This window comes from Phyllostomus hastatus, unplaced genomic scaffold (assembly GCF_019186645.2).
Source record: "Phyllostomus hastatus isolate PE091 unplaced genomic scaffold, TTU_PhHast_1.1 phas_scaffold_501, whole genome shotgun sequence".
Lineage (NCBI taxonomy): Eukaryota > Metazoa > Chordata > Mammalia > Chiroptera > Phyllostomidae > Phyllostomus > Phyllostomus hastatus.
In genome coordinates this window covers 28,967,844-28,992,427 of record NW_025334033.1, presented here as the reverse complement: position 1 = coordinate 28,992,427, position 24,584 = coordinate 28,967,844, and the positions used below count along the sequence as shown (strand labels likewise).

At 53.9% G+C, this 24,584-nt stretch overlaps 1 protein-coding gene and 1 long non-coding RNA gene across 2 annotated transcripts in view; one reads left to right on the top strand and one right to left on the bottom strand.

Annotated features, from left to right (window-relative positions):
* The first annotated feature begins 1,128 nt into the window (after positions 1 to 1,128).
* IGDCC3 (immunoglobulin superfamily DCC subclass member 3) overlaps positions 1,129 to 24,584 on the top strand; it is a 38,777-nt gene continuing 15,321 nt past the window's right edge. Inside the window, exons 1-2 of the mRNA XM_045823388.1 lie at positions 1,129 to 1,369; positions 3,736 to 4,041. Coding sequence (XP_045679344.1) covers positions 1,249 to 1,369; positions 3,736 to 4,041 — 427 coding nt within the window. The 5' untranslated portion in view covers positions 1,129 to 1,248. The remainder of the gene's footprint in view (positions 1,370 to 3,735; positions 4,042 to 24,584) is intronic.
* LOC123808621 lies at positions 16,574 to 20,945 on the bottom strand. Its single transcript, XR_006783810.1, has 3 exons — positions 20,770 to 20,945; positions 17,427 to 17,485; positions 16,574 to 16,813 (listed from the first exon to the last, which is right to left on the bottom strand). It is a non-coding gene; the product is annotated as an uncharacterized LOC123808621 (long non-coding RNA).

Below are 24,584 nucleotides of genomic sequence, written 5' to 3'. Positions count from 1 at the left end.
AGGCGCTCAATAATTTGGATGGACTAGCTCATTATGCTGGACACAGCAGAAGGTCACGTGATGGTGAGTGGGGAAGATTCAAGGCCTCTGAGGGCTAACGTGCGCGTGTGATCTCCTAGGAGGCGTGCCTGCATCCACAACATTCCCACACAGGACCTGTGTTGTCTCATTTTTTCTCTGATGTTAAACTCTGAGTCTTCTTTGGGCCTAGAAATATTACTGGGAATTTTAACTTTCAATTTGTTTTTCCAGTTCCCAGGTCATTTGTCAGGACCTGTGTGGTTTAAAGGTCTCTAGGGGTGAGTAAGAGAGGTGTAATTATTATTATTTTTTAGGTGAGCTCAGAGAGGGACTGCCTGGGTTGGCTGGGCTACACAGCAGGCAGAATTGGGTCGGAACCGCGGTCACTTTAACGTTCTCATCGTCCTGTTGGGCCGGCTCTCCTCGCCCTGGAGGAAACTGCTTTCCCACCCCTCGTACCTTCCGTTCACCTAAGCGCCAAAACGCTTCAGTCTAGAGAGGAGCTAAACGTCCTAGCCTTTGAGGGGAAGGACCCGAAACCCATGGAAAACCGAATCTATGACAACTTTATGCAGTTTTGAGGGAATTATCTCGAAATATAGACTTGGACACGGTGGAGGAGGGCGCAGCTGAAAGAGGTGGTCAGAGCAAATTCCGCAGCTTTCAGTGTTTCTCCGCAGCCTGGACCCACTCCACAGTCCTCTGGGTCTCCAATTTCCAGCCCCCCAAGTCCCCGGCTGGCCCGAGCTGGGGTGGGTACGGGACTGCAGCCTGGGACGGCGCCGGCCGCCCCAGCCACAGTTCAAAGCGCAGGGGGCGCGTCCGCCTAGCAGCCGGGAATGTCCGGCCGCTTAAAGCGCTCGCCGGCTCTTTTGTTCCCCAGACCCGGCCTCCGGGGAGAGGGGGCTGGGGGGAGGGGACCGGAGGGGAGGGAAGGGGGGCGGCGGGCGGCGGGAGGAGGGCGGGGCGGGCGCGGGCAGTGTGAGTGCGGAGCGCGCACCCCGGGCGAGGCTGACAGATCGCCGGGGTAGGTGCAAGATGGCGCAAGCGGCGCTCCCCCGGCGCCCCCGGAGCTCCTAGGCAGACATGTGGCCCCAGCCCTCCGCCGCTCGGGCTCGGCCCCGGCCGGAGCCCCGGCCCGGGCCCCGGCGCCGGCCCCGCGGGACGCTGTGAGCCGCGAGAGGCCCCGGAGCCGCGCAGCGCCGAGTGGAGCAGACGGAGAGCCCCATGGCTGCTCCGCGCGCCGCGCCCCCGCGCAGCCCGCCCGCGCCGCGCCGGCCCCGGCTCCCGCTGCCGCTCCGGCTCCTGCTGCTGCTGCTGCTGCTGCTGCCGCCCGCGCCGAGCGCTGGTGAGCGAGGGCGCCGCTTCTGTGCCGCTGCGGACCGAGCCCCGGGCTGGGAAAGAAGGAGTGAGCGGGCACGAGGGGCGGACCTGCGGGCGGACCCTCAGCCCCGGCAGGAGCGACTTGCCGGAGAAGGGGAGCGGAGGCGGGCGGGGCGGAGCCCGGGAGACGGCACCGACGCCGGGCTGCTGGGGGCGGCAGGGGTATGCTAAGGACGGAACCCTTCGGGAGGGACAGGGCTTAGCCCGCGGCGCCTCTAGGACGTGGGGACCAACGCGACCCCGGACCGAGGGTCAAGGAGCGCGGCAAAGCGGGAGCTAGGCAGACAGACCAGAGTTGGGGAGCGGGAGAATCCAGACCGGGGGGTGGGGGGGGAGTGGGGCGCGGGGCTGAGTCCCGTCGGAGAGGACGAGCTGCGATGCTCGGAGCTTGGAGCTCGGCGGCGGTCACAGAGTAGCCCGAAGCGACCGAGACGGAGACTGGAGACAGCAGACCTGGGGGCAGGGGCCGGGACCCAGCGGGCTGCCAGGACTGGATTTGGAGGTAGGACCCAGACGAGGAGAGCGCGGGAGGGACGGAGGAAGAGAGAGAGAGGAAGACGCCCGGCCGCCGCGCAAGGGGAGGAGGACGTCCGAGAGACCCCCTGCGAGTTGAGGAAGGGGGATAGCAGCTGACCGAGAGCTACGGAGCGAGCGCGGGGATGCCCACGTGCCCGCCCTTCCCCGGAGTGTGCACCAGCACAGCGGCCCTGCCCCCAGGCTCCGGGATCTGCCGGCTTTGCTGCCCAGAGCTCCGTAACGACACTCTGTCCTCTCAGTGGCTGTAATGGGTGAAAATCTTGTCCTTTCTCCTCCCACCACAAACTCTAAGCAGACACACATCTGGGCCCAATTCTTTCTCCCCTCAGCTCGGAGAAGCTGCCATCGGGTCCGCATCTAGCAGAAACTTTATTCCCCAGTTGCTATACAGGGTTGGTTTGGGGGCTGAAGCAGTTGCAACACAGGTCACGGAAAAGATGGGTAGGGGTTTGAAGGGGTTTGATCCTCAAGTGTCTTTAAATGTTACATATCCATGAGGGTGTGGGGACCGCCCATCATCCCAGCCCTCTTCCTTCTTTCTCTCCACCCGAGAGGGCGCTGGTCTGTTAGGGAGGAACAGCCCCAGGATCACTAGTTTTCTGCCAATGTGAGGAGGGGTCTGTGGCCACCCTTTCAGCCCAGGTGGGTTCGTATCCCCTGCAGTGAAATTGTAACTGGTCTGGTGAGTTGCTTGTTGGAGAAGTTGGCGAGTTGGCATCATGCCTGGGATTGGATTGCTTCTCTCCCTTAAAGCTTTTCTTGATTTCTCCATCACACTCACTCTTCTCCCTTCCCTCCTTCCCCCTCTTCTTCCAGCTCTTCTCTGTTCTGCAGGAATGAATCTGTTGCTGCAAGTAAAGGTTTTAGGAACCCCGTCTCTCTGAACTTTGGGAAATCTGAGTTGATGTTTGGTACCCCTCATCTCTCCTTAAGACAAAAACCCAGCTCAGGGGAGGTGGGCTGGGGGAATGCCCAGCACATCCTAGGGGAGGGGCAATGGAGTTGGGCCTTAGCGGAGCCTGTACTTGGTACTGGACCCACCAACCCTGCTCCCTGCCAGGTGGCCACCAGGCGTCAGATGGTTTTGCAAGCAAAAAGAAGCAGTTTTATTTCTATCTCACTTTATATTCATCTAGAACGTTTTGAAATTTTTTATGGATTTTAGAGAGAGAGAGAAACATTGATTTGTTGTTCCACTTATTCCTTCCTTCATTCATTGATTCTTGTGTATGCCCTGACCTGGGGCACTTTTCGTAGTGCCTTTAAGTCTGTCCATCATATTCAACAACGCTGTGACTCACGCTGTATTGTTGTTGTTCCTGATTTAAACAGATGAGGAATGGGAAGCCAGGACAGGTTGAATAGTTTGCCTAAGGTCACACTCTGAAAGTCTGTGACGCTTCATTGCTTAACCACGGTGACCACAGAAGTGGCAGCAGCTGTCCTGGCATCAGTCTTGCTTTGGGATCCCAGATTTGCAACTATTAACTGTGAGACTGTGGACAAGTTGCTTAATTATCTCTGGGCTTCAATTTCCTTGTAAAAGAAGAAATAGTATAAATAACATCTATCTCTCTGAGATGGTGTGCTGATTAAGTAAAATATTGCATGAGATGACACTTCATAATGCATAATGTTCTACATATTAATAGAGATTCCTATTAACATTACAGAAAGATGGGGGTGGAGATATAGAGATCCAGAGAAGTTAGAACTCCTGTGCGTGGAGTTTTTTCTGTCTGCCTATTCCACACTGACCTCTCCTTTTTCCCTTCTCTCCCCTGCACAATGCAGGTCTTGACCACTCTGCCGAACTGGCATTTGCTGTGGAGCCAAGCGATGATGTGGCTGTCCCTGGGCAGCCTGTAGTGCTGGACTGCAGGGTGGAGGGGACCCCTCCAGTGCGAATCAACTGGAGGAAGAATGGGGTGGAGCTGTCAGAGAGTGCCCACTCCACTGTGCTGGCCAATGGGTCCTTGATGATTCGTCACTTCCTGCTGGATCAAGGAGGCAGCCCTTCAGACGAAGGTGACTATGAGTGTGTGGCTCAGAACCGCTTTGGGCTGGTGGTCAGCCGGAAGGCTCGCATCCAGGCTGCAAGTAAGTGGGCGTCCTTTACTTTTCTTTCCCAGACCAGGAGTCGGGGGGCATGGGGAGCAGGGGAGCCATTCCATCCTATGTGGCCTTCTGGAGGACTAATTTCTCACGGGTCAGTTGAGACGGATGTAGCTGTAATTTTATGGTGGTGAAATTATATCATATGCTCACTTAACTGATTGGAATGTGATTTGGCCAGAATATAGCCAAACACTGGAGGGGGAAGAGGGAGAGAGAGTGAGCTCTTCATCCAGCTTTGTGTATCCTCGTTCCCATGTGCCCGGATGCTGTGAGCTTCCTGGTCCATTGCGGACGAGTCTGGTATTTCAAGATAAACAGTTGTCATAACTTTGGGTTATTTAAGAGATTTTTGAAGGGAAATTTTTGGCTACATGGAATTTTATTTTATTTTTTAAAGATTTCATTTATTTATTTTTAGAGAGGGAATGGAGGGAGAGAGAGAGAGAGAGAGAGAGAGAGAGAAACATCAATGTGCAGTTGCTGGGGGTCATGGCCTGCAACCCAGGCATGTACCCTGACTGGGAATCGAACTTGCGACACTTTGGTTCGCAGCCCGAGTTCAATCCACTGAGCTACGCCAACCAGGGCTGGAATTTTAAATTTTGTGCTGACTTTAAACCTTTTGGGTAGGATAAACCCTCATTATACCAGCAATGACATTCTGAAACTTGTCAAAAATTTGCTTTGCAAAAAATTCAGTAGAATGATTTCAGAGTTATTACAATAATAGTGTTACACTACTCCCACTCACCTTCATGAAGATGTGTTTTTTTTTTTAATTTCAGTTTTATCGAGGCATAGTTGACAATAAACTCATAAGCTACTGAAAGTGTACATTGTGATGACCTGATACCTGATGTGCTTTTTGGAACGGGAGACAAGAGGCCAGGCCAGGTGTCTCGGCTCTGGAGCTGCGCCCTGCCCGTGCCAGTGGTGGGTGGTGGGGACATGGCTGTGCTTTGCTGCCCCATGCTGCAAAATTCTGTTGTTGTCGAGTGTCATCTGTGAATACTCACGGGAATGTGTTGTGTAAACCAAAATTAGCTCTGTATCTTGGGGAGATGGCAGGCTACTTGCAGGGATGCATGGACGAGAACCACTGCTCCTGAGAAATTACAAAAGTCGAGGCAGGTGCATACGGTCTCTGTCCTCTATCTCTGTCCTGCTCCAGGAGGGGCTCCCTTAAAGAGGCCGCTTTAACTTTGGCTGACAATAATTCTAGCTGATGCTTATTAAGCACTTGCTGCATGAGGGGCACCCTAAGTACTCGGCATGAATTATCCCATTTTGTCATCACAGTGACCCAGGAAGAAAGGCAGAAACCCCTTTTACAGATGAGAACACTGACTCTTAGGGGGATCTGGGGACATTCTGGTAAGCAGAGGAGTCGGGACTGCAGCCCAGGCAGCCTGACCCTTGCCCCCTCCTGTGGCACGCTGCCTCTTTCCTGTCTGATCACTGGCAAGCTTCTTCCTGGCTCTGCGGGCATTTGCACAGTTGCTCTGAACGGCTGGTGAGTGATGAATCGTTCTGAGGCAGGAGCCTCCTCATTGAGTTTGAGATGCCCCTTTGTTCTGAGGAAGGCTGACACAGGCCCCCATATGGAGCTCTCTGGGAGGCAGCTCTGGACCTTGAGACTGCAGCACTTCTGGCTCAGCGACCCCTCGTCGCCTGGCCCTCCTGGAAGTGTAGCGGATGGCTGGTGCAGCCTCTGAGCAGATGGCTGGGTGTGAGGAAGAGAAGCATGGACAGAGGGTAGGGACCTGAGGAAGTCTACGGGTGGGAGATGACCCCACACCGTGGCCCGCGTCTGTGCCAAGGGATAGATGACCTCTGCCCCACCAGCCCAGAATTCTGGGAGATAAATCCCCAGGTGCTTCTATATAGTTAATTGTAAGTGTGCTTTTCCATAAATGGTAATACTTTCAAGATGTTTGGTTTCCTTAAACTCCTAGCAGTATAAAAACTCGCACTGAGGGCTCTGGCTGGGGGAAGCGGCGGTGGGTAAGGTCAGCCCAGTTAAGCTTTTGGCGTCCTGGCGACAGCTGGGCATGTTGCCATCAGACACTGGCAGTCTGATACGGCCTCTCTCTCCCCACAAGGCTGGTGGCCCCAGGGGATAACCAACCAAGAGGCTGGACCCCTTTTCTCACTTCACAGGCTGACGTCCCTAGAATCCTCCAAAGCTGCTTAGTCGCCTAGGTTTCCCCTTCGGTGATAATGCCCTGCCTGCCTGGGTGCCTGCAGGCACTACAGATGTTGTGTGACATGGGAGGGTGCTTTGCTGAAAAGGTGTGAGGAGCCCCTCTGAAGCCCCGTGCTTCTCCCGCCTGCTCCCCAGAGGCTGATGGGGAGGGGGCATGCTAAGCATCCCTCACAGACACACAAGCCGCCTGGAGGACTGACCCAGTGCGGCGGGGTCTGCCTGGGCAGGCCCTTGGGGGCACCTGTCCTGACTGCTGAGAGTACTCCCCTTCTATCCCAGTGGGCTTGGCTGCCACCTTTGGAAAACGACTTGACCAGGGTGGGCGAAACTATGGGCTGATTGCCGGGGGGCTTCAGTTCCAAGTATCCATCCCCCTTTAGGATGGAGTGGGTCAGGTCCTCAGAGTACTCGGGCTTCCAGCACGTCTGGTTTCTCTGCCTTGCTGCTCTACTCCGTGTGCTTATTGTTTGGGGGCTGGACATGGAGACCCTGCACACGCTCACCTCTCCGTGGCCCAGCTTCCTCACCTGTGAAATGGACATCCTACTTCGTGACACGGGCGTGGGGACCAGCACACCCCTCACGTTGCCTGGCCCGAGGGCACTCAGTAGTGGGAGCTAGTACTTTAATCTCCACGTAAAGGCGGCTTCACTGACTGGCTAACAAAAGCAAACTGCCTGGGCCTGCGGCTTCCTCCCTCCCTGGGATTCAGTTCGGGCGCACTGCAGGGAAATCTCTCAGGGAATGGAATTATTGGAGCCCCAGCGGGACTTGTTCTGTTTTAGCCCCTTCCTGGGAGGGCCTGGGGATTCTCCCAAGCCTTTGGGTACCGGCTGAAGCTGGGTTGTTGAGACCCTCTGCCGTCCCTCTGGAGGGGCTCAGGGTGGGCGTGTGGGTCACCTGACCCAGGGGAACACGTGCCCTGACTCATACCTATTGAGGTCTGAGTGCCTGGATGTCTCCAAAGAGGGATGGGCTAGCTCCAGGAAGGGCGATACTGGGGGGACACCCCCAGCTCCCCTCAGGCAGAAGCCCTCAGTTCCTGCCCTTCGGGTCCCGGCCTCAGGTCTTAGTGCCAGGCCCTCGGGGGGACTGGAGTGAAGAGCTATGGGATCCAGAGCAGGACTTCTCAAACCTGACTGTGCCTGGGAATTACCTGAGGATCATGATGAAATTCAGATTTTGAATCGGCGGGGCCAGGCCACGGGGGCTTCTGCATGTCTCGCAGGAGCCCTGGTGATGCTGACACTGCTGGCCCGCAGGTGCTGGAGCAGAGCCCGCTCCCAGGCCACAGTCACTGGTGTGTGTTCTGTAGGCAGCACAGCGCAGTCTGAAACGTGTGGCTCCATGGCCAGGCCTAGGTGGGTGGGCTTGAACCCATCTCTGCTACACCTTGGTCGTGTGTTCTCAGCATAAATTATTTAACCCTCTCGACCTCTGACAAAAATTGGCATAATGTCCCATCAGCCTATCAGGGCTGTTGGAGGATTGAATGAGGTCCTGGGTGTAAAGCACCTGGCACAGGATTGGCATCTAGGAAATGTTCATTGAGTGCTGTTGTCAGTGTTCGGTATTGGCCACTAGTTTAGGATGGGGTCCAGCCTGTTTCAGGGCCTCCATCTGAGCCTGGGGCCATCCCAACTGGGCACGCTCAATAGCGGTTATGAGGGTGGGCTGTGGAGCATGGAGGTCAGGAGACTCTGGCTAGGTGGGCTTGGCCAAGTCACTTAACCTCTCTGAGTCTCAGTTCCTTTTTTAAGAATGTATTTATTTATTTTCAGAGAGAGGAGAAAGGAGGGAGAAAGAGAAGGAAAGAAACATGATGTGTGAGAGAAACAGCAATCGGCTGCCTCTCTCACGCTGCCGGCTGGGGATTTGGTCCACAGTCCAGGCCTGTGTCCCGACTGGGAATCAAACGGGCAAACTTTTGGTCTGCAGGCCGCACTCAGTCCACTGAGCCACACCAGCCAGGGCTCAGTTTCACCATCTTTAGAATGGAGAAATAGTGCTTACCAAGGAGAAATCTTGTGAGGATCACCTAGGATAATGTGAGTAAAGAATTTAGCAGGTACCAGGCACATTGAAGGTATTCCTTAAAGAGTAACTGTCATCATTCCAGGGAGGTATTCAAGAGGAGAAATGTGAAGTGCTAAACTCTGTTGATTGTGGTGGTTCCAGCAAGACCCCTGGTGAGCCCAGACCCCTAGAGAGAGGCAGTGGGGTGGGGTGAGAGCGGAGACAGTCCAGCCCTAGTCCCCTGCTGTCTCCACATCAGCAAGTCACTACTTCTCAGGCTCTTGGTTACCCACTTCTAAAGTCTAGATCACTCTCAGCCTGCCCGAGGGGGGGTAACTTAACCAGCTACTCTGAAATCCTCTCGTGGCAGCAAGGCCCGTGGCCGTGCACGCCCGCGGGCTGAGTCTGGCACAGGTCTGTGGAACGGGATCCAGGTGGGGTCGGGCAAACTATGGGCTGGAGCGGCTGGCAGCGCAGTTTGTGTAGGGGCTCACTGGATGCAGGGGGTCCTGGAGGAGGGCCTCTGTCCAGCGCAGTGGGTTGTGGGGGGAAGTGGTTCCTGGAGCAGTGGCTGGTGGCCCTGGAGACCTTTGCCACTTGGAGCAAAGACCTGTTGTATGCTTAGACCTGGTACGTGGGACCCAGGTGCCACTTGGAGCAAAGACCTGTTGTATGCTTAGACCTGGTATGTGGGACCCAGGTTCCTTTCTCCCGGAACAGCAGCTCAGCAGAGGGAGCCCTGAGGAAGCCTCCCCCGCTGGCCCGCAAACACACACATCTGCCTCCCCACGAGGGCAGCAATCAGGTCCTGCAGTGGAAGTGTCACTGGTGTGATGAGGGAGTGGCCATACCTAGGTGGCTTCCCCATACATACTCCATGGCACAGAGGTAGGTGCAGATGGGTGAGGTTCAGGCCCTTTGACTTTCCAGTCAGCACTCCACAGGCAGGCCCCTTCTGACACTCCTGAGAGGCTATGAGGTATGAAGGAAGGACCCTTGCGTGGACACCAGGTGTCCTGGGTAGCTCTGGGCAAGTCACTCACCCTCTCTGGGCTTTGCTTTTCTCATTGTAAAGTTGGGCAATTGGACTGAGGTTCTTCGTCTCTGCCCTAGAGTATTAAGGCTTCCTTGTTATCCACCAGTCCTCAGGATATGCCTACCTTCTTTGGGCCTTTTCCCAGTCTATTCTCAAGCCTGCTTCTCCTTATCCAGTCCTTCCCTAAAGACCACTTAGTTTGCAGTCATTTCTTCTGCCCCCCTGCTAAGGCAGGCAGTATTTGTGGTCTGGGGCATTCAGGCTCAACCTCCCTCTCAGAGATGGCTGCTTGCATTGCTAAGTAACTGTTTTGTGGCTGGATATTCCATCTGTCTCCTCCACTAGATTTTAAGCTCCTAAAGGGCTTCTGTTTCTTTTGTATTTCTCACTTCTCTTTCTTTTGTATTTCTCACATCCCCTGCCTGTGGAGCCTGGTAAAAACTAAATGGACATGTGGCCTTCCGGGTGCAAAGCTCTGGCTCTCTTGTTTCTCTTTCTGCTTCTGTTTTGTGCTCTCTCTCTCTCTCTCTCTCTCTGTTTCCCTTCTCTCCCCCCCCCCACCCCCCGTCTGTCTCTCCCTGGCTCATAATTGATAGCATAGCTCAAAGGAGCAGAAGCTTGTGAGCAGGGAGGATCGGCAGGAGAATATAACACTCTCGGGGCACGCACGGCCATGGGGCGGCTGCTGCTGCGTGTTTATCTCTGGAGGAACTGAGACTCTCTTCCTTGCCAGATGGGGTGTGAATCAGGGACCAAATTGCTTGGTGTCCCTCATGGCTGGGTCTTGGGGTCTCCTGCCTTGGACTTTATTCCCTAGCTGAATGAGGCCTATATCCCCAGGCCCATTGGCCCCCAGTTGTTGGGGAAGGGCCCCCCTCACTTCCACCCGCAGGACTGGAGTGTGGAAGTCGAATGCTTCTGGTTCCCACACCTTGGCTCCACTGTCGCAGGCAGCCAGCTGGCCCCTTGAACACAATGTGCAAATCTTCTCTGTTCCTGTTCACGGCATTGTCCCTGGCCAGGAGCCTTGGCTGGGAATGCAGGCCGGTGAATAGGAGAGGCATTTGCAGCCTGCAAATGAAACAGGCCCCCAGCCCCCCTCAGTTCCCTGTCCACTCCCCACCCCCAGGGAGAAAGGACTTTTTCACTCCTGGCCTTCTTGTATTGCCTTTCTCTCGCTGTACAGAGTCCCTGCAGGCGTGAGTGTGTGTGTGTGTGTGCGCGCGCGTGTGTGTGTGTGTGTGTGTGTAAGAGAGAGAGAGACTTTTCACAGCAGCCCGAAGGCTGTTCTACACAGTCTTCAATAACAGTAGGGTGGAACAGAAAGGCACCCAGGATGGAAAACCAAACAGCTCACTGCTGTCTTTGTTTAAACTGGACCGAGTGATTCCAAAAATGTCTGCCTTGTGTAACTAACCTATGGCTCCTTAAGATTCTCTGGCCATAGTCTTGATGCAACAAGGAACCTAGGGTTGAGACCAGGGGTGTACATGTGTGTACGAGTGCGCAGCTGTGCTTGCGTATTGCCACATGCACCTGTGTGGGGATCTGAGCATACCAGTGTGTACCTGAAAGGATGCGCATGGAACCTGGGCTTGGGGTCCAGCTTTCCTTGAAAGGTCTTCTTGTGGGAATCTGTCTCCCCTTGAGCTTTGTGGCCAGGCTAGAGAGCCAGAGTGGACAGAGCTGGTGCCAGGCCAGAAGCAGTGGTAGATGGTTGTATTAGGTCTAGCAAGGGGCTGACACCTACCCAGCCCCCTGAAGTGAGAGAGGAGGAGGGAGGTGAGTCCTACGTCACTGGTGGAGGGCTGGGGTGGGGTGGGGGGGCTTCCACGTTGGGCACGCAGGCGTGGCCACAGTACCTGGGGAGTCTAGGTCATAGTTTTCTCATTCATGAGGTGTGTGCCGACTGTCTGGCTGCAGTCTGAGCCTGCTGCCCTATGCCACTCTGTCCTCCCCAAAGGACAGCTCTTTGATTTCTGAGCTTGCCTCCTCCTACCCCTAACTTTGTTCACCCACTTCCAAGAAATGCTAACCCTTTGTGATGGTCCTCAAATGTAAGGCAAGGGCAGACGAGAGAGCCATCTCTACAGACTGGAGCAGTCCCAGTGGCCTCCCAAGGGGACATGTGGACAGGTGATGTTGGGACCCGGTGAATGTGGAAAGGGCAGAGGCCAAACAAAGTCCCGAAGAGAGGCGACCAAGAGGGGCTCCCAGCCAGCTCACAGGGAGGTGGAGGGGGCTTAATGCAGGCCAGCCAGCCACCTGATTCCGGCAGTGGGAGAATTCCATGCCAACGGCTCACATCCCAGCCGTTACCTCCCGCTCACCCTTCTCCATCTCTTCTCTTGATCTGGGTCTCAGTGCTCTTCGACACCCCACATATGCTGCCCCTTACTCACCTCTGCCTTCCTGTGAGACCACGTTTGGGTCTTTGACTATCATCCTGTATCCCTAGTTTCTCTTGCCCACTGTCTTCCTTTCTCCAGCTCCTCTCTTTCTGTTGTCTTTTCCTTCTTCCTGCCTCTTTCTCCCTTTGTGCTGATTTCTGGGTCCGTCATCCTCTGCTGCGCTTGGAGGGAGACCTTTCTGTTTCAGGAGCAAAGTAGGTGAGCTCAGACCTCAGCACAGAGCAAAGAGACAGGGAAAAGGCAGAGAGCGTCAGGTTCATAGAGGACCCCAGAGGAAGGGGACCCTGCCTCCCCAGCAAGTCGAAGCCTCCCCGGGGGGCAGACCTTCACCAAGAGGAATCTGAGAACACTGGCCCCTGCTTGGTGCCTGTCTCTGAGCCTGGACACTGACCACAGTGGGTGGTGGGGGCAGCTCTCTGGAATGCTGGTGTTGGGTTGCAGTGCAGATGTGAGCAGTGATAATGGGCAGGAACTGGACTTTCTGGTCTGGCTGCTGCCCCCAAGGCCATTGGAATGTGAGGGGGAACAAGCAAGAGGCCCCAGGGACTTGGGGTGGGCAGATGGAGACCAGACCACCTCAATGGGGAGGAGGGGACAGACCACCGGCAGAGAGGACCAAGTTCCAGCCCTGTCACTGAATTGCAGGCTGCAACAAAAGCATCCTGAAATTCCCAGTCCACGCAGGACCTTGGAGGTCTTCCCAGCCTCCAGGTCGAATCCCGGGCATCCAGAGCTGTGAGAGAGACCTTGGAGCTCTTCCAGTCCGATCTTCTCATTTTACAGACTCAAAAACTGAGGCCCTGACAAGGTAACCTGCCGAAGCCTGGCTGGTCTCCCAGCCTGGGCAGGTAAGCGAGCCACTTGGGCCCCTCGAGCTTCCCTTCTCTCTGGTTGGAAAAGGGAGTATCCTTTTGTGTTTCCCAGAGCAGGCTGGCAGGCACATTTCTGTTTTTCTTGGGTCCTGCTGTGCCCAGGCTTTGTCAGTGGTTGCAGTTCTGGGTGTGAGTTTTAACCAGCAAACCTTGGGTGGGGGCTCCTGTCACCCACGACAGAGGGTCTCTGAGTTTCCCAGGCACCCTGGATGCTGAGCTGAGTGGTGTGAGGGCCACCTGTGTGTTGGTGCTGGTGGTGGACTAACTCGTAGTTGTAGAAGCCGTCCTAGTATTTATTTATGGAGCTACACTGTCTTAAGATCTTTATGTATTAATTTAGTTAATTCCCACAATTCCACTAATAGGTATTACTAGTCTTATTTTACAAATGAGTAAACAGAAGCCCAGAATGATTAATTAACTTGCCCAAGGGTACAGAGTATGTAGATGAACTGGGATTTAAACCCAGGTCTGCCTGACCCAAAATTCAATGGCTGGAGCTCCTGAGAAGGGGCTGGAGCCCTTTGAGAACATAATCAGTACTAATGCCTCAGAAACAGAGGCAGATACATGGGTATGTGCAGGGTTGAGGTGGGGGAGTGTTGGGAGTAGAGAACAGCTTAGAACTCTGCCAAAGTGGGAGCCACTTCTGGGCAGGCCAGGCAGGGCTACCCGCCCCCCCCTCGCCCCCCATTATCCCCAGGCACTACTGAGGCCCTTGGAGACTCTGGAGGGCCAGCTGGGCTGGGACGCTGGGCTGTGGAGTCTTGCCCTACCTGTGAGGCTGTCAGGAAAGGGAATTGGGAGGGAGGGTGCTGGGGCTGCTGGAGGTGGAGGTGGGAGTTGCTTCTCTCCCAGGAGGGAAGACTAGTTACCCTCCCCCTGGGGCCCCCTCAGCTCCCTTTCCCTTTCTAGTTTCCCAGAATAATGATGCTGATTGCTCCACATCTGTTGTAATTACTCTTTGTTTGAAAATTCAGAACAAATCACAGGAGAGGAACTGCTGTGACTCGGGAAGGATCCTTCTCCCCAGGGGTTCTGTTGGCGGGGAGGGGTAGTAGGAAAAGCCACAGTTAGGCTGGAGGAGCCAGGCTGCTTGCTGATTGTCCTTGCCTGGGCGAGGTGGCCTAGGGCCTCCTGGAGTTAGGTGCCCCCACCGCCACCCCAGGCCACAGTCCCTATGTGCCATGGTGGCTGGGAGACTCTGCCCCACCTCAACCCGAGGATCCCCTGCCCTCTCGGCCCCACCGAATAATGGGCTGGGCGAAGGCGCAGTAACCTGAGAGGCACAGCAGGCAGGGGCAGCCCTAGGGGTGGCGCAGGGGTCCTTATTCACAAGAGGAGCTGGGCGGTTGTGGGTCCCTGAAAGAGGGGCAGGTGCTGGGTCTCAGAGGTGAGAACCCATAAAGGGACTGTTACTTCCAGGGATCACCAAACCAGACTCTCCCGGGGCCTGTAGGAGCCCTGGAAACTCAGGGCTTTCATATGCACTTCTCCGCAGTCTGACTTCTGGTGAGGGCCTTGCTTCCAGCTCACATCCCTCGCCCAGAGGACCTTGATTTAGTGGACTACTAATTCCTAGGACATGCGGCCCTGCCTGCCGCAGCAGCCCTCCATGTCCCCCTCTCAAACCAGCCCCTTCCCACCAGGGACTGTGTCTGCAGACTCTACGCATTTTTGTGGGGAGAAATCAGGACAACCCAGAATTCATCCCCAAACCTTGCTTGTCATGAAACTCCAGCGTTCTCGCCTGGGACCATGGGGGACTATGGTCCCCCTCAAGGGTCCAAAGCTTGTGCAAGATGCACAGAGACTTGCACTGAGGGCTGATTCTGGGTTCAAACTTTCTCTTTCCCTTAAAGGCCTCAGTTTGTTTTTGTGGGAAATGGGTGGGAGCATGGTCCTACCTGTCTGCTGGTGGGGAGAGGATGAGTAGGATCGTGCTGCCCATCCACTAAGAGAGGCACCATCAGTTTATGTTTCAGCAGGGCAGAGACAGGACTCCACAGGAAGTACCAGGCTTGGGATGGGAGGGGACACCTCCTCCAATCCCACCATTACTGCCTGAGGGTCATGAGAAGAGCTTACTTAGCTTTGGCTCAAGACACCATCGTGCTTCTGTGCCCTCCCCTCACTCCCACTTCAGCAAGAAACTGCTTTAAAATGTATGTATTCATCTCATCCCTTTGTGATTATGGATCCACAAGTTCACCTCCTGGAGACTCAGTTTCCTCATAGGCAGCAGGTGGTGTGGAGAGGACCACATGAAAAGATTCCTAAAGCCCTTCCCACTTCTACAATTCTGAGACGCTGCCCGTTTTTTTTAGCGTTATTCCTCCTCCCTGTCCCGCCCCTCCCTGCCAGTCTCCAGGCTCGCTCCAGTTCCCTCCTCCGTCTCCCTCAATCCCTATCTCGAGCTCTCCTGGAGCGCTGAGCTGGGTGGGCCTCCTCCTTTCGCAAATGTCAAGATCAAAGTTTTGCAGAAAAAGCTCTAATCATTCTACCCTCTTTCGCTGCCCCTACAGGGGGGCAGCAGCCCTCTTCTCACTTCCGCCAGCTCACGTGTCCAAAGCTGCGGGCGGGTCCTTAGCGCTCGCGGGACCGTGCCCCCCTGGGATGTAGGAGTGAGCTCGCCCGCCTGTCCCGCGTGCGCTCCCGGAGCCGGGTCTCCTGCGAAGCCCATACCGCGCAGGGCCGAGGGCGGCAGAAAGAGAGTGGCCGGGGAGGAGCCGGCTCCGCGAACGACCTCTTTCCCTTGCAGCGGACAGGAGGTACGACCCTTCCCTTCAGCACAAAGCGGCTGCTTCTGGCCTAGTAGAGCTCGGTGGCCAGATGTGCAGCAGAACTACGTGCATTTAACCCCGCACCGCGCAGAGGCGGAGGTGCTAGGTCTCCGCTCCCCCGTGTGTCTGTGGGTGTGAAGATGGGTGTGCATGTGGAAGTGTGTGTGAGTATATGTTGTCTGTGAATGTACGTGTGTCTTGCTTCCTGGAGTCCTGGGCTCGGCACTTGAGGGTCACTACTTCCCTGGCCTACCCTGACCAGGGCCGGAAGAGACTATTACTTGCTAACTCCCGGATTCACCGCCCCGCCGCCCCGCCCCCATCCAGGATCCCGAACTGGGTTCGCAGCTCCCTTTCTCCTAATTGGCTTGGGGTGTAGTCCAGGGACTACTGAGGAGGAGCTAGAGCCAGACAAAAGTTTGTGGGCAGACTTTCTCAACAGGCCAACTCTGCGAGGGAAAGGAAGAAAAGAAAGGTCTCAGAGCCTTTTCCAATAGCAGACTTGAACATAGGGGTGGGTGCTTGTCGCTCCGGGCAGACAGGATTGGGGAGGGGGTAAAGCTTTCCAGGATGTGGTGACCCTCCCCCTCTCCCCTCTCCCCAGCCTCCCGCCTGTGTTTCTGTCATCACTGCCCTGGAAGCCGAGGCAGAGAGAGAGCGCTGCCCGGAGGCCTGGGTGCACAGAGCTGGGAGGGCAAGGTCCAGGTGCTCTTTCCAGTAAACAGGTTGATTGGCCAGATGGGATTTGGGCTCCAACTTCAGAGCCAGGATCTTGAAGAACTGAAACCCAGTATTTGGTTTGTGATAAACAATTCTTGGATCTTTTCCTGCCATCCTCACCCCTTGTTCGGTTACTTTTGTTTTGACTCCTCTGTCCTGGCTATATGGAATGTCACCCTCTTTCTGCAATAATTCCCTTCACCCTCATTTTTGGAGATCTCCTAAAATGGTATTCCAAACCTCCGGTACCTTAGAGAAGCCCTAATTTAGTCCCACTTGCAGATTGGATTAGAATATTCTTCCTTCTATTATGTCAGATTACCAGTAATGATATTACATAGAATGAGTCTCTGGATTGAGCCTGCTTGATATTCCTGTGTTTCTGATTTTGCTTCTCAAATCAGTCATTTTCCCATCAAACTGTGACAAAAATCAAGATAATTACAAGCAAGCTGCTAACGGTGATATTGATAAGATCAAGGCTTTCCTGAAATAAAGCGATAGGGCTTTCATTACATCAGTTCAAGAAAGATGCATCAGTCTGTGTGCCCAGCTTCGCTTTCTGGGGGTGGGAGGAATCGGAAGACAGTCTATTCGGAGGCAGTGCGCATATAGCTTGTCCCGCTCACTGGTCTGCACACTCCTCGACTGGAGGGGCTTGCTCCTCTGCATCCTCAGTGCTGAGGGTGGGACTTGGCTTGGAGTTGTACCTGGAGAGGGTGAGAGAATGGGGAGCCATGGGTATGTAAACACCTCCTGCTTGCTGTGCGTCCCTCACCCCCTGGAGCTAACAGCCTGGGGCTGGGGGGAGGGCTGATAGTTGAGTCAGATACTACTCCCCAAGGGCCTACAGGGTGGTTTCACCTAGCCATTCTCCCAGGCTCCTGAGTCCCTATGTCAGGAGCCGAGAACGGGCATGTGTGCATCTGTGCCCTAAGTCTCCTATCCCACAGCATCCTGGTATTAAAAGGCACCCCTATCTTCCTGTTCTGTTCCTTTGAAACACCCTTCTTCCAAGGGCCACCTCAGGGAGGAGAGGGGTTAGACTGAGTGGAAGGCAATGATTCAGTGCTAAGTGGGAAGGACTTGGCCTGGTGAGTTCAGACCTCAGTCTTGCCACCCCAGGAGGGTGGTTACTGGTAATTAGTCACCTCAGGGTGGGACACCTTCCCAGGCAAGCTGGTGAAAGTCCCAGAATGCCAGACCACGGGCCTTACCCACCAAAGAGCTGATAGGCCAGGTTCCATGCTAAGAAGCATCCCTCCGCCCTCCAGTACTCGTGCATCCTCTTCGGAAGCACTAGCCTTGCACACACATGCCCACCTTTCTGTTATCTTGGAAAGTCAGAACTGGGTAACAAAGCATCCTGTGAATGCAGGTCGCTGTGGAAATGGGAAAGGGAGAGGAAAACACACTCTCATTATTATACTCATTATCTTCCTATCGGAATACTCCCCCACAGAGCATTATTTTTAAAGTTACTTATGGTCTTGGGTTTGGAGAAAGAAGAGATGTGAGCGGAAATAGGCTTCCTTTGAAAGCACTTTTTCAGTTAAAAGTATTGGGTCTCTAATTTAGTCCTGGAGGCTGCTCTTGCTTTTTGAATAGGGGATCATTTTCCAAAGTACAATTTATCTGGAGATTAGACATTCAGGTACTCTTGCTGAAATCTGGGCAAACCATAGAGACACATAGAGTAATAGATAGTAACAATTATATTTGTAGTTCCTGTTTGAATGGTCATTTTATTTATTTATTGATTTTGGAGCGAGACATTGATTTGTTTTTCCACTTATTTATAAATTCATTGCTTGATTCCTGTGTGTGCCCTGATTGGGGGTAGAATCTGCAACCTTGGCATACGGGCCAGGGTGGGGAGGGTGATGCTCTAACCAACTGAGCTACCCAGCCAGAACCTGAATGGTCATTTTGGTCTTGTGAAATGAAGCTAGTGGTCTGTATAGCATTAGAAGGAACTCTGATCTGCCAACTAGCCATTGTTTCTTTGGGTAATATTATTTTTCTAGAACAGGAGACTTTAAGCATTGTTCCTCAGGGTCCTTGAGTCTGTGGAGGGAGCTCAAGGGCTGGAAATGGGGGAAAGGGGAGGCTAGATTGGTGGGGTTCCAGGCCTCCCACATCTCTCCCATCCTCAGCAGTTCTGCTTTTTCTTTTTGTTTTGTTCCGGATGTTTCTAAACCAACCAACAGAGCAGATCAGTTAACTAGGCTGATTGGCCTGGGTAGAGTAGTACTTCAGCAGCAGCAGGTGCTGTGATGTCAGCCAGAGCCTTAGGCAGAAGAAATATGATGCTAAGATGAAGATTTAGGAGAATTATAAAGAAAAACATTATGGATCACATCTGGTTATGACCAGGGTTGATTCAAGATTGGATCAAAAAACCAAAGAGCTATACTTACATTTTTTTCTTCTTTAAAATCATGCTTCTCACCCTGGTTGGTATGGCTCAGTGGATTGAGTACTGGCCTGCAGACCAAGGGTTACTGGTTCGATTCCCAGTCAGGGCACATGCCTGGGTTGCTGGCAGGGTTTGGGGGCGGGGAGTGAGAGGCAACCACACACTGATGTTTCTTACCTTCTTTTTCTCCCTCCTTTCCCTCTCTCTAAAAATAAATAAAATCTTTTAAAAAACGTGAAATCACGCTTCTCATCTATCGCTCTTACAACTAGTGCCTGGTGATGTTAAATATGGTTGGTGGGGCAGAGCGAGGAACAGTTTTGGCTGCTGGTCACTCAGTCGCTCAACATTGTTGTCCATTCTTTAGTTTTGTTCTTAAATAAGTGGATGGATGGATGGATGGGTAGATGGATAGTCTCGTTTATGAGCCTGGCTATGGGCAGCCCACAGAGGGTTTGTGGTCCAGCTGTGGTGACATGGGCGTTGGAAAGGACTGTCGCCTCAGAAAGAGCTCTGTGATCCGCATCACAGGTGTGGTGTCCCTGAGGGCTGCTGGCTCTGACCAGTGGCCTAATGTTGGTCTGAGCAGCATACCAGACATTTTACCATTGGATAACCCGCGTGTATTGCATTCTTCTTTGTGCAGAAATGGTCTAAGGGCCCATCAGAAGGGAGTAGAAAGCACGTGTTTCCGGGAAAAGGCTATGTGGGATTGAGGGATATTAAAGCAGGTCAGTTCTCAAATACACCAGTCTCCAAGAACATCTATCCTGTACCTACCTTCCTCTAAGCTAACTGCTCTGAGGAACAGCAAAATGAGACACTTGTGATCTTGAAGGATGTCATCTCCTTCTCCTCCCCCGCCCCCAAGGAAAAACCGAGCTTATTGGGTGGTGGTGAAGAGAAGGCAGCTCGAGAGAGCCCAGAATCAGCTTGTCCCTGTGCAGTGTGGTTTTCTTCAGGCCTGCTTTCTAAGCTGAGCTCTTTCACATCCTTACGTGTGAAAAGGGTGACGTGCACCGGGCTAGTCCCCTTTCTGACAGTGAGCCAGGGTCCATGGAACCCCAGCCCTACCTATCAGCCACCGCTCTTCCCGGATCAAATCGGTGGCCTCCGAGCTCTGAGCATTGCATCCCAGCCTGACACCACCTTACAGTTCCTCTGAAACGTGGGTCCCCCTTTCCAGTCATGGCCCTCTTCCTTCCTGAGTGCTCCAGTCCCTCCCTCAGTCCAGGCTCCCCACAACGCCCCACCTTCCTTCCCCTTCTTTTCTGAGTCTTTCTCTCCTGCCTTCTCTGCTCAAATCTCTCCCAGCCATTCTTTGAACTTCTCCAGCCCTTTCGGTTGGCGGCGGCACGCAGTTGGGCACCGAGGTATGAAATTCCCAACTCCACCCGTTTGTTTCATGTGTTCAGAACGAAATCTAATTAGTCTGCTGAATGCAGGGCCATGCCTGTTTTTCTGAGTCCAGGACAGCACTGGGCGGGCTCAGTAGGTGTCCCTAAGAACCTGCTGTTGGAGAAAGCCTGGTGAGGAGCCCGGTGGTGGGGGTGGGAGAGCGGTTGTGTGTCTGCCCGCCCGTCTTGCACGGAAGGAAACCGGCGCCCCTTCCTCAGTTTCCCCGGGGCCGCAGCCTAGTCCGATCGGCCAGGCCCAGCTGGGGAATTTGCACCGCTGGGAAGGGGAGGGGGTGGCGGGAAATGGTGCCTCGCTCGCCCCAGCGACATCAAACCCTCGTTTGGCGTGCGAGGACAATGGCTGTCTTATTTTCTCCATTCGCCGCGCACAATGCCGGATTCTCTCATTCACCCGCGGCGGTGCGAGCGAGGTAATTAGCCAGCGCCATTCAGCGCGGACACTATTGCTATGCGGGGGGGCGAGGACGCCCGCGTCGGGGGGATTAGCCGCGGGCCGGGGTGCGCAGCTGCGGCCACTTCAAAGGGGCCGGGCGGGCGGGCCGGCTGTGGGAACCCGCGCTGCCCGCCACCCCCGCCCCGGGGCCGCCCCGCCGTCGCGGAGCCGGGCCGCCGCGGAGGGGACCCGCCGGTCCTGCCCGGCCCGCCGCCGCCCGCCGCTGTCCCCGGCTGCTCGGCCCGAGCTCCCGCGGCCGCTGTCGCCCCCCATCACACTCCCACTTTCATCAGGACCTCAAGTGCTTTTTTTCTTTTGAGTCCCGGGAGTCAAAGGGCAAGGAGGGGAAGGAGCGGGAGGAGCCAGGGGGATGGGAGCTTGACACAAAGCGCTGACCTCGGAGGAGCGGAGCAGATGGTCCCACTTACTCCTGCCGCCGAGCGAGCGGCTCTCAGGGCCTCAGGCTCCGGGCCCCGACCCCGCCCGCCGTCCGAATGCCTGAACTGGGGCCCCGCGGGGGCTGCGCTCCCGCCCGCAGGCGCCTCGCCCGCCGCGCGGCCCGCTCCGCGCCTCTGCCCCGGCGGTCTGGCTGCCTGGGCCAGCCGGCCTCCCGCAGGGCGCGAGCGCCGGGCGCAGAGCCTGCCCTGTTCTGACGCTGGAGCCCTCGATGAGGAATCTCAAGAACCTGACGGAACAGGGGTTCCCAGCCCCGATTATGCATATGGTACACACCCGGAGCTCTGATTGGAACAGAGATTCCCGAGCACCACACCAGACCATGAGATCTGACTCTCTGGCAGTGGAGTCCAGCTGCACTGCCTCGCCGCTCCCTGGGTTCTTCTGAGGTGCAGCCAGGCTTGCTGATGGGGGAGCCTAGTCCAACTCCTTTGTTTTATTGAAGTGGAGACCCAGGTGGAGGACGTAACTTACCCAATGGTAGACATTGAATTGTGTCAGGATAGGGTGGAAGAGATGGCCCCCCACCCGGAGATTATGTGACCTTTAAGGTCATCATAATTCAGGAAATACTTTGTGAGGACTTCTTATTTACCTTATTACTTATTTGTTCTAGGTGCTGGAAAGTAGAAAAGTAAATTAGGCTCTTCTCTGCCCCTAAGGGCTAATGGAAGGATTGACCTGTGAACAACTGACTAACACAGTCTGATAATGCTAGGACAGAAGTAAGAGACCACACGTTCCAGGCAGGAGTTCACTCTGCCTCCTCTGGGCAATGTGGAGGATGAAGGTGCTCACAGAAAGAAGCAAAAGAGTTTCAGGCAGAAACCCTCAGGCAGAGGGAACAGCAGAAGAAATACAAGCATGAACGTCAATGTCATGTCCAGAGAAGGCAAACTTATGTCACACGGTCAGAGGACAGTTCCCACAGAGAGAGGACTGGCTGGCAGTTCAGGCAGAAAGATGAAGCAGGACCTAATAACTGAGACCTTAGATGTCATCCCAAGGAGAGTACCTTGATTCAAGGCAATGGAGAACCACCGAAGATGTTTAATGAATGTAGTGGGTGTTCCGGAACATGATTATGGGTTTAAGCTGGAGAAAGGAGGAAAGAGATCTAGAAGGCTAGAAAGGGGAAGCTGTTACAGAAAGAGTAATAGTTAAGAGGGATACGAACCTAAGCCAAGGCAATGGAATGGAAAAGGGAGGGTAGACTGGGTTTCGGTGACCAGTCAGCTGTTGTGGGAGAGGTAAAGGGAGAGGATGGGGCGGTGGCCCCTGGAGGCTCCCTGATCCTGCCGTGGAGTGTAGGGCCCCATCTCTCCCAGCAAGATAAAGCTTATCCTGGAGTGGTGTTGGGGTAGAGGAACTTCGGGCCCTACTCTTTTGTGGGTTGGTGTTGAGTCATCAGAGACTGCACAGCCATGAACAGGAGCGCAGCGCCGGATCGAGGTTCAAGAACAGGAGAGGTCCTCTGATGGGTGGAGAGGGACCATTTTACCCGGTGTTATCTTAGAGTCGTAATGTTGGGATGGGCCTTAGATATGATTCTGTCTGTTCTGCCCCACTCCCGTTTCACAGATTGGAATTAAAGGGTCATGTAGGAGTCTGTGATAGAGGCCAGCATGACCCCAGGTTGCCTCTGCACAACCTAACCCCTACTATATTAGTCCTTACAAACCCTAATACTGTGTATGGCTCTGGAAATTTGGGGGAAGTATCTGTTTTTGTTGAGTAAACCTCATGGTCATGTGAAAGCAATTTACTTAATAGCTCCAGCCTGAGCCCCCTAACCAGAGGCCCTTCCGGGAGGTGAGGGAGATCCGGTGTCCTGACCAGAACGACGGAAGTTAAGGATGTTGTGGGACTGGGCAGGTTTACATAAGGAAGATTGGTGACCCTGACACGGGCGGAGACAGGCAGTCTGTGGAGAGGGGCTCTGCTGGGCCTGGACATTTTCAAGTCTAAGGCAGAGAGTGATTCCCCAGTCCGTTCCCAGCCCCTGACCCTGCACCCTCGGCTGGCGCTTGGACGCAGATGTGCCTCAAAGGCTGCAACTGGGGGAGACTTTATCACTTGTCCAACTCAACTCCCCCATTTTCCAGAGAAGGAAGGAGAGGCGGGGAGAGGAGCTTTGGCTTTATCAAGATCACACATCCAGATTTGCAACAATTCGAATGACCTCGAAAGTATTATGCTAAGTGAAATGAGTCAGAGAAAGACAAATTCTATTCACTCATATGTGGAATCTAAAAATAAGCTCATAGCATCCCGGGGATGTAATGTACAGCATGGCAACTGTAGTTAATAATATTGTAGTGCAGTTTTGAAATTTGCTAAGGGAAAGGATCTTGAAAGTTCTCGTTACAAGAAAAAAACAATTCATAACTGTGTTTGTAGTGATGGATGTTGACACATTGTGGTGATTATTTTACATTCTATACAAGTGTCAAATCATTATGTTGTACCCCTGAAATGAACAAAGTATGCCAATTATACCTCAACTTAAAAAATAAAAATAAATTTAAAAAATCACACATCCAGTTATTAAAAGGACTAAATCAGTTCCCTGATTACTCCTTCCTTTAGCAATTCATCACCTCCTCCCCCCAGCTCACTCCACAGAAGCCACTAGCATCTCACAATGCTTTACCCTCCCCACCAAAAGCAGGAAAATAAATTGCTTCTTTCTTTTATAAGGCCCCAAGAGGAGTAGCCCCATAGCTTGAACTTCCTGAATTGCCAAGTTGGAAGTGCTCAGGGAAGAGTGCCCTTGGCTAATGGTCTTTGTTACTTACTCACCTGTGTTGACAGAATTTAGGAAGCGTGCCTGGCTCAGTGGCCTGCTAGTGGGGTGATAACACCACCTTATCCTGGTGCTTATCTGCCTTAGTTACACTATGAAACCTACCCCAGGCCCTGGGGGAGTTCAATTAAAGTGAAACCTGCTGTGTCATGGGTACCTGAATGTGAGTAGGCGTGGTGTTTATAAGGGTCTAGGATATTGTGTGCCTCCGTGTTTCTCAGTGTGAACGTCCTTAGGTGTTATCGATGACGTTTGTGCAGCGTTTGTCTCCCCCACTTCCCAGGGCAGCTGTGGTGCAGGGAAAAAAAACACTGGATTTGGAGAGCACTCTAAGTTCAAATGCCCACCTTAACACCATTAACTAGCTGTGTGACTAGCTGTGTGCAAGTTACTTAACCTCTCTGAGCCTGAGAAGGGCTAGTAATCCCTACTTACCAGAAGTATACTGATTAATCAATGGCTCCTGCAAGTTAGTGCAGACCTAAGACCCTGACCTTGGTGCTTTTGCCCTTCTGACATTCCTGCCTTGTCCTTCCTTTCTTGTGTGTGTGCATTTTTTTCCATTACCATGTAGCCCCCTTATATCTCCACCCCCTCTTCTGACATTTCTTTCTTTTTTAAAAAAGATTTTATTTCTTTTTAGAGAGAGAGAAAGGGAGGGAGAAAGGGAGAGAAACAGCAATGTGTGAGAGAAATATTGATCAGTTTGCTTCTCTCACGCCCCCAATTGGGGACCTGGCCCGCCACCCAGGCATGTGCCCTGACTGGGAATTGAACTGGGGACCTTTTGGTTGGCAGGCCGGAGCTTGAGCCACTGAGCCACACCAGCCAGGGCTCTTCTGACATTTCTTAAGAGCTTGAGTGGGAACACTAAGGACAGGGCTTGTGAGATGGAGAGAAGTCGCTCTCGGGGGGCCGTAACATCTTGCCCGACGCACTAGCGGTCAGT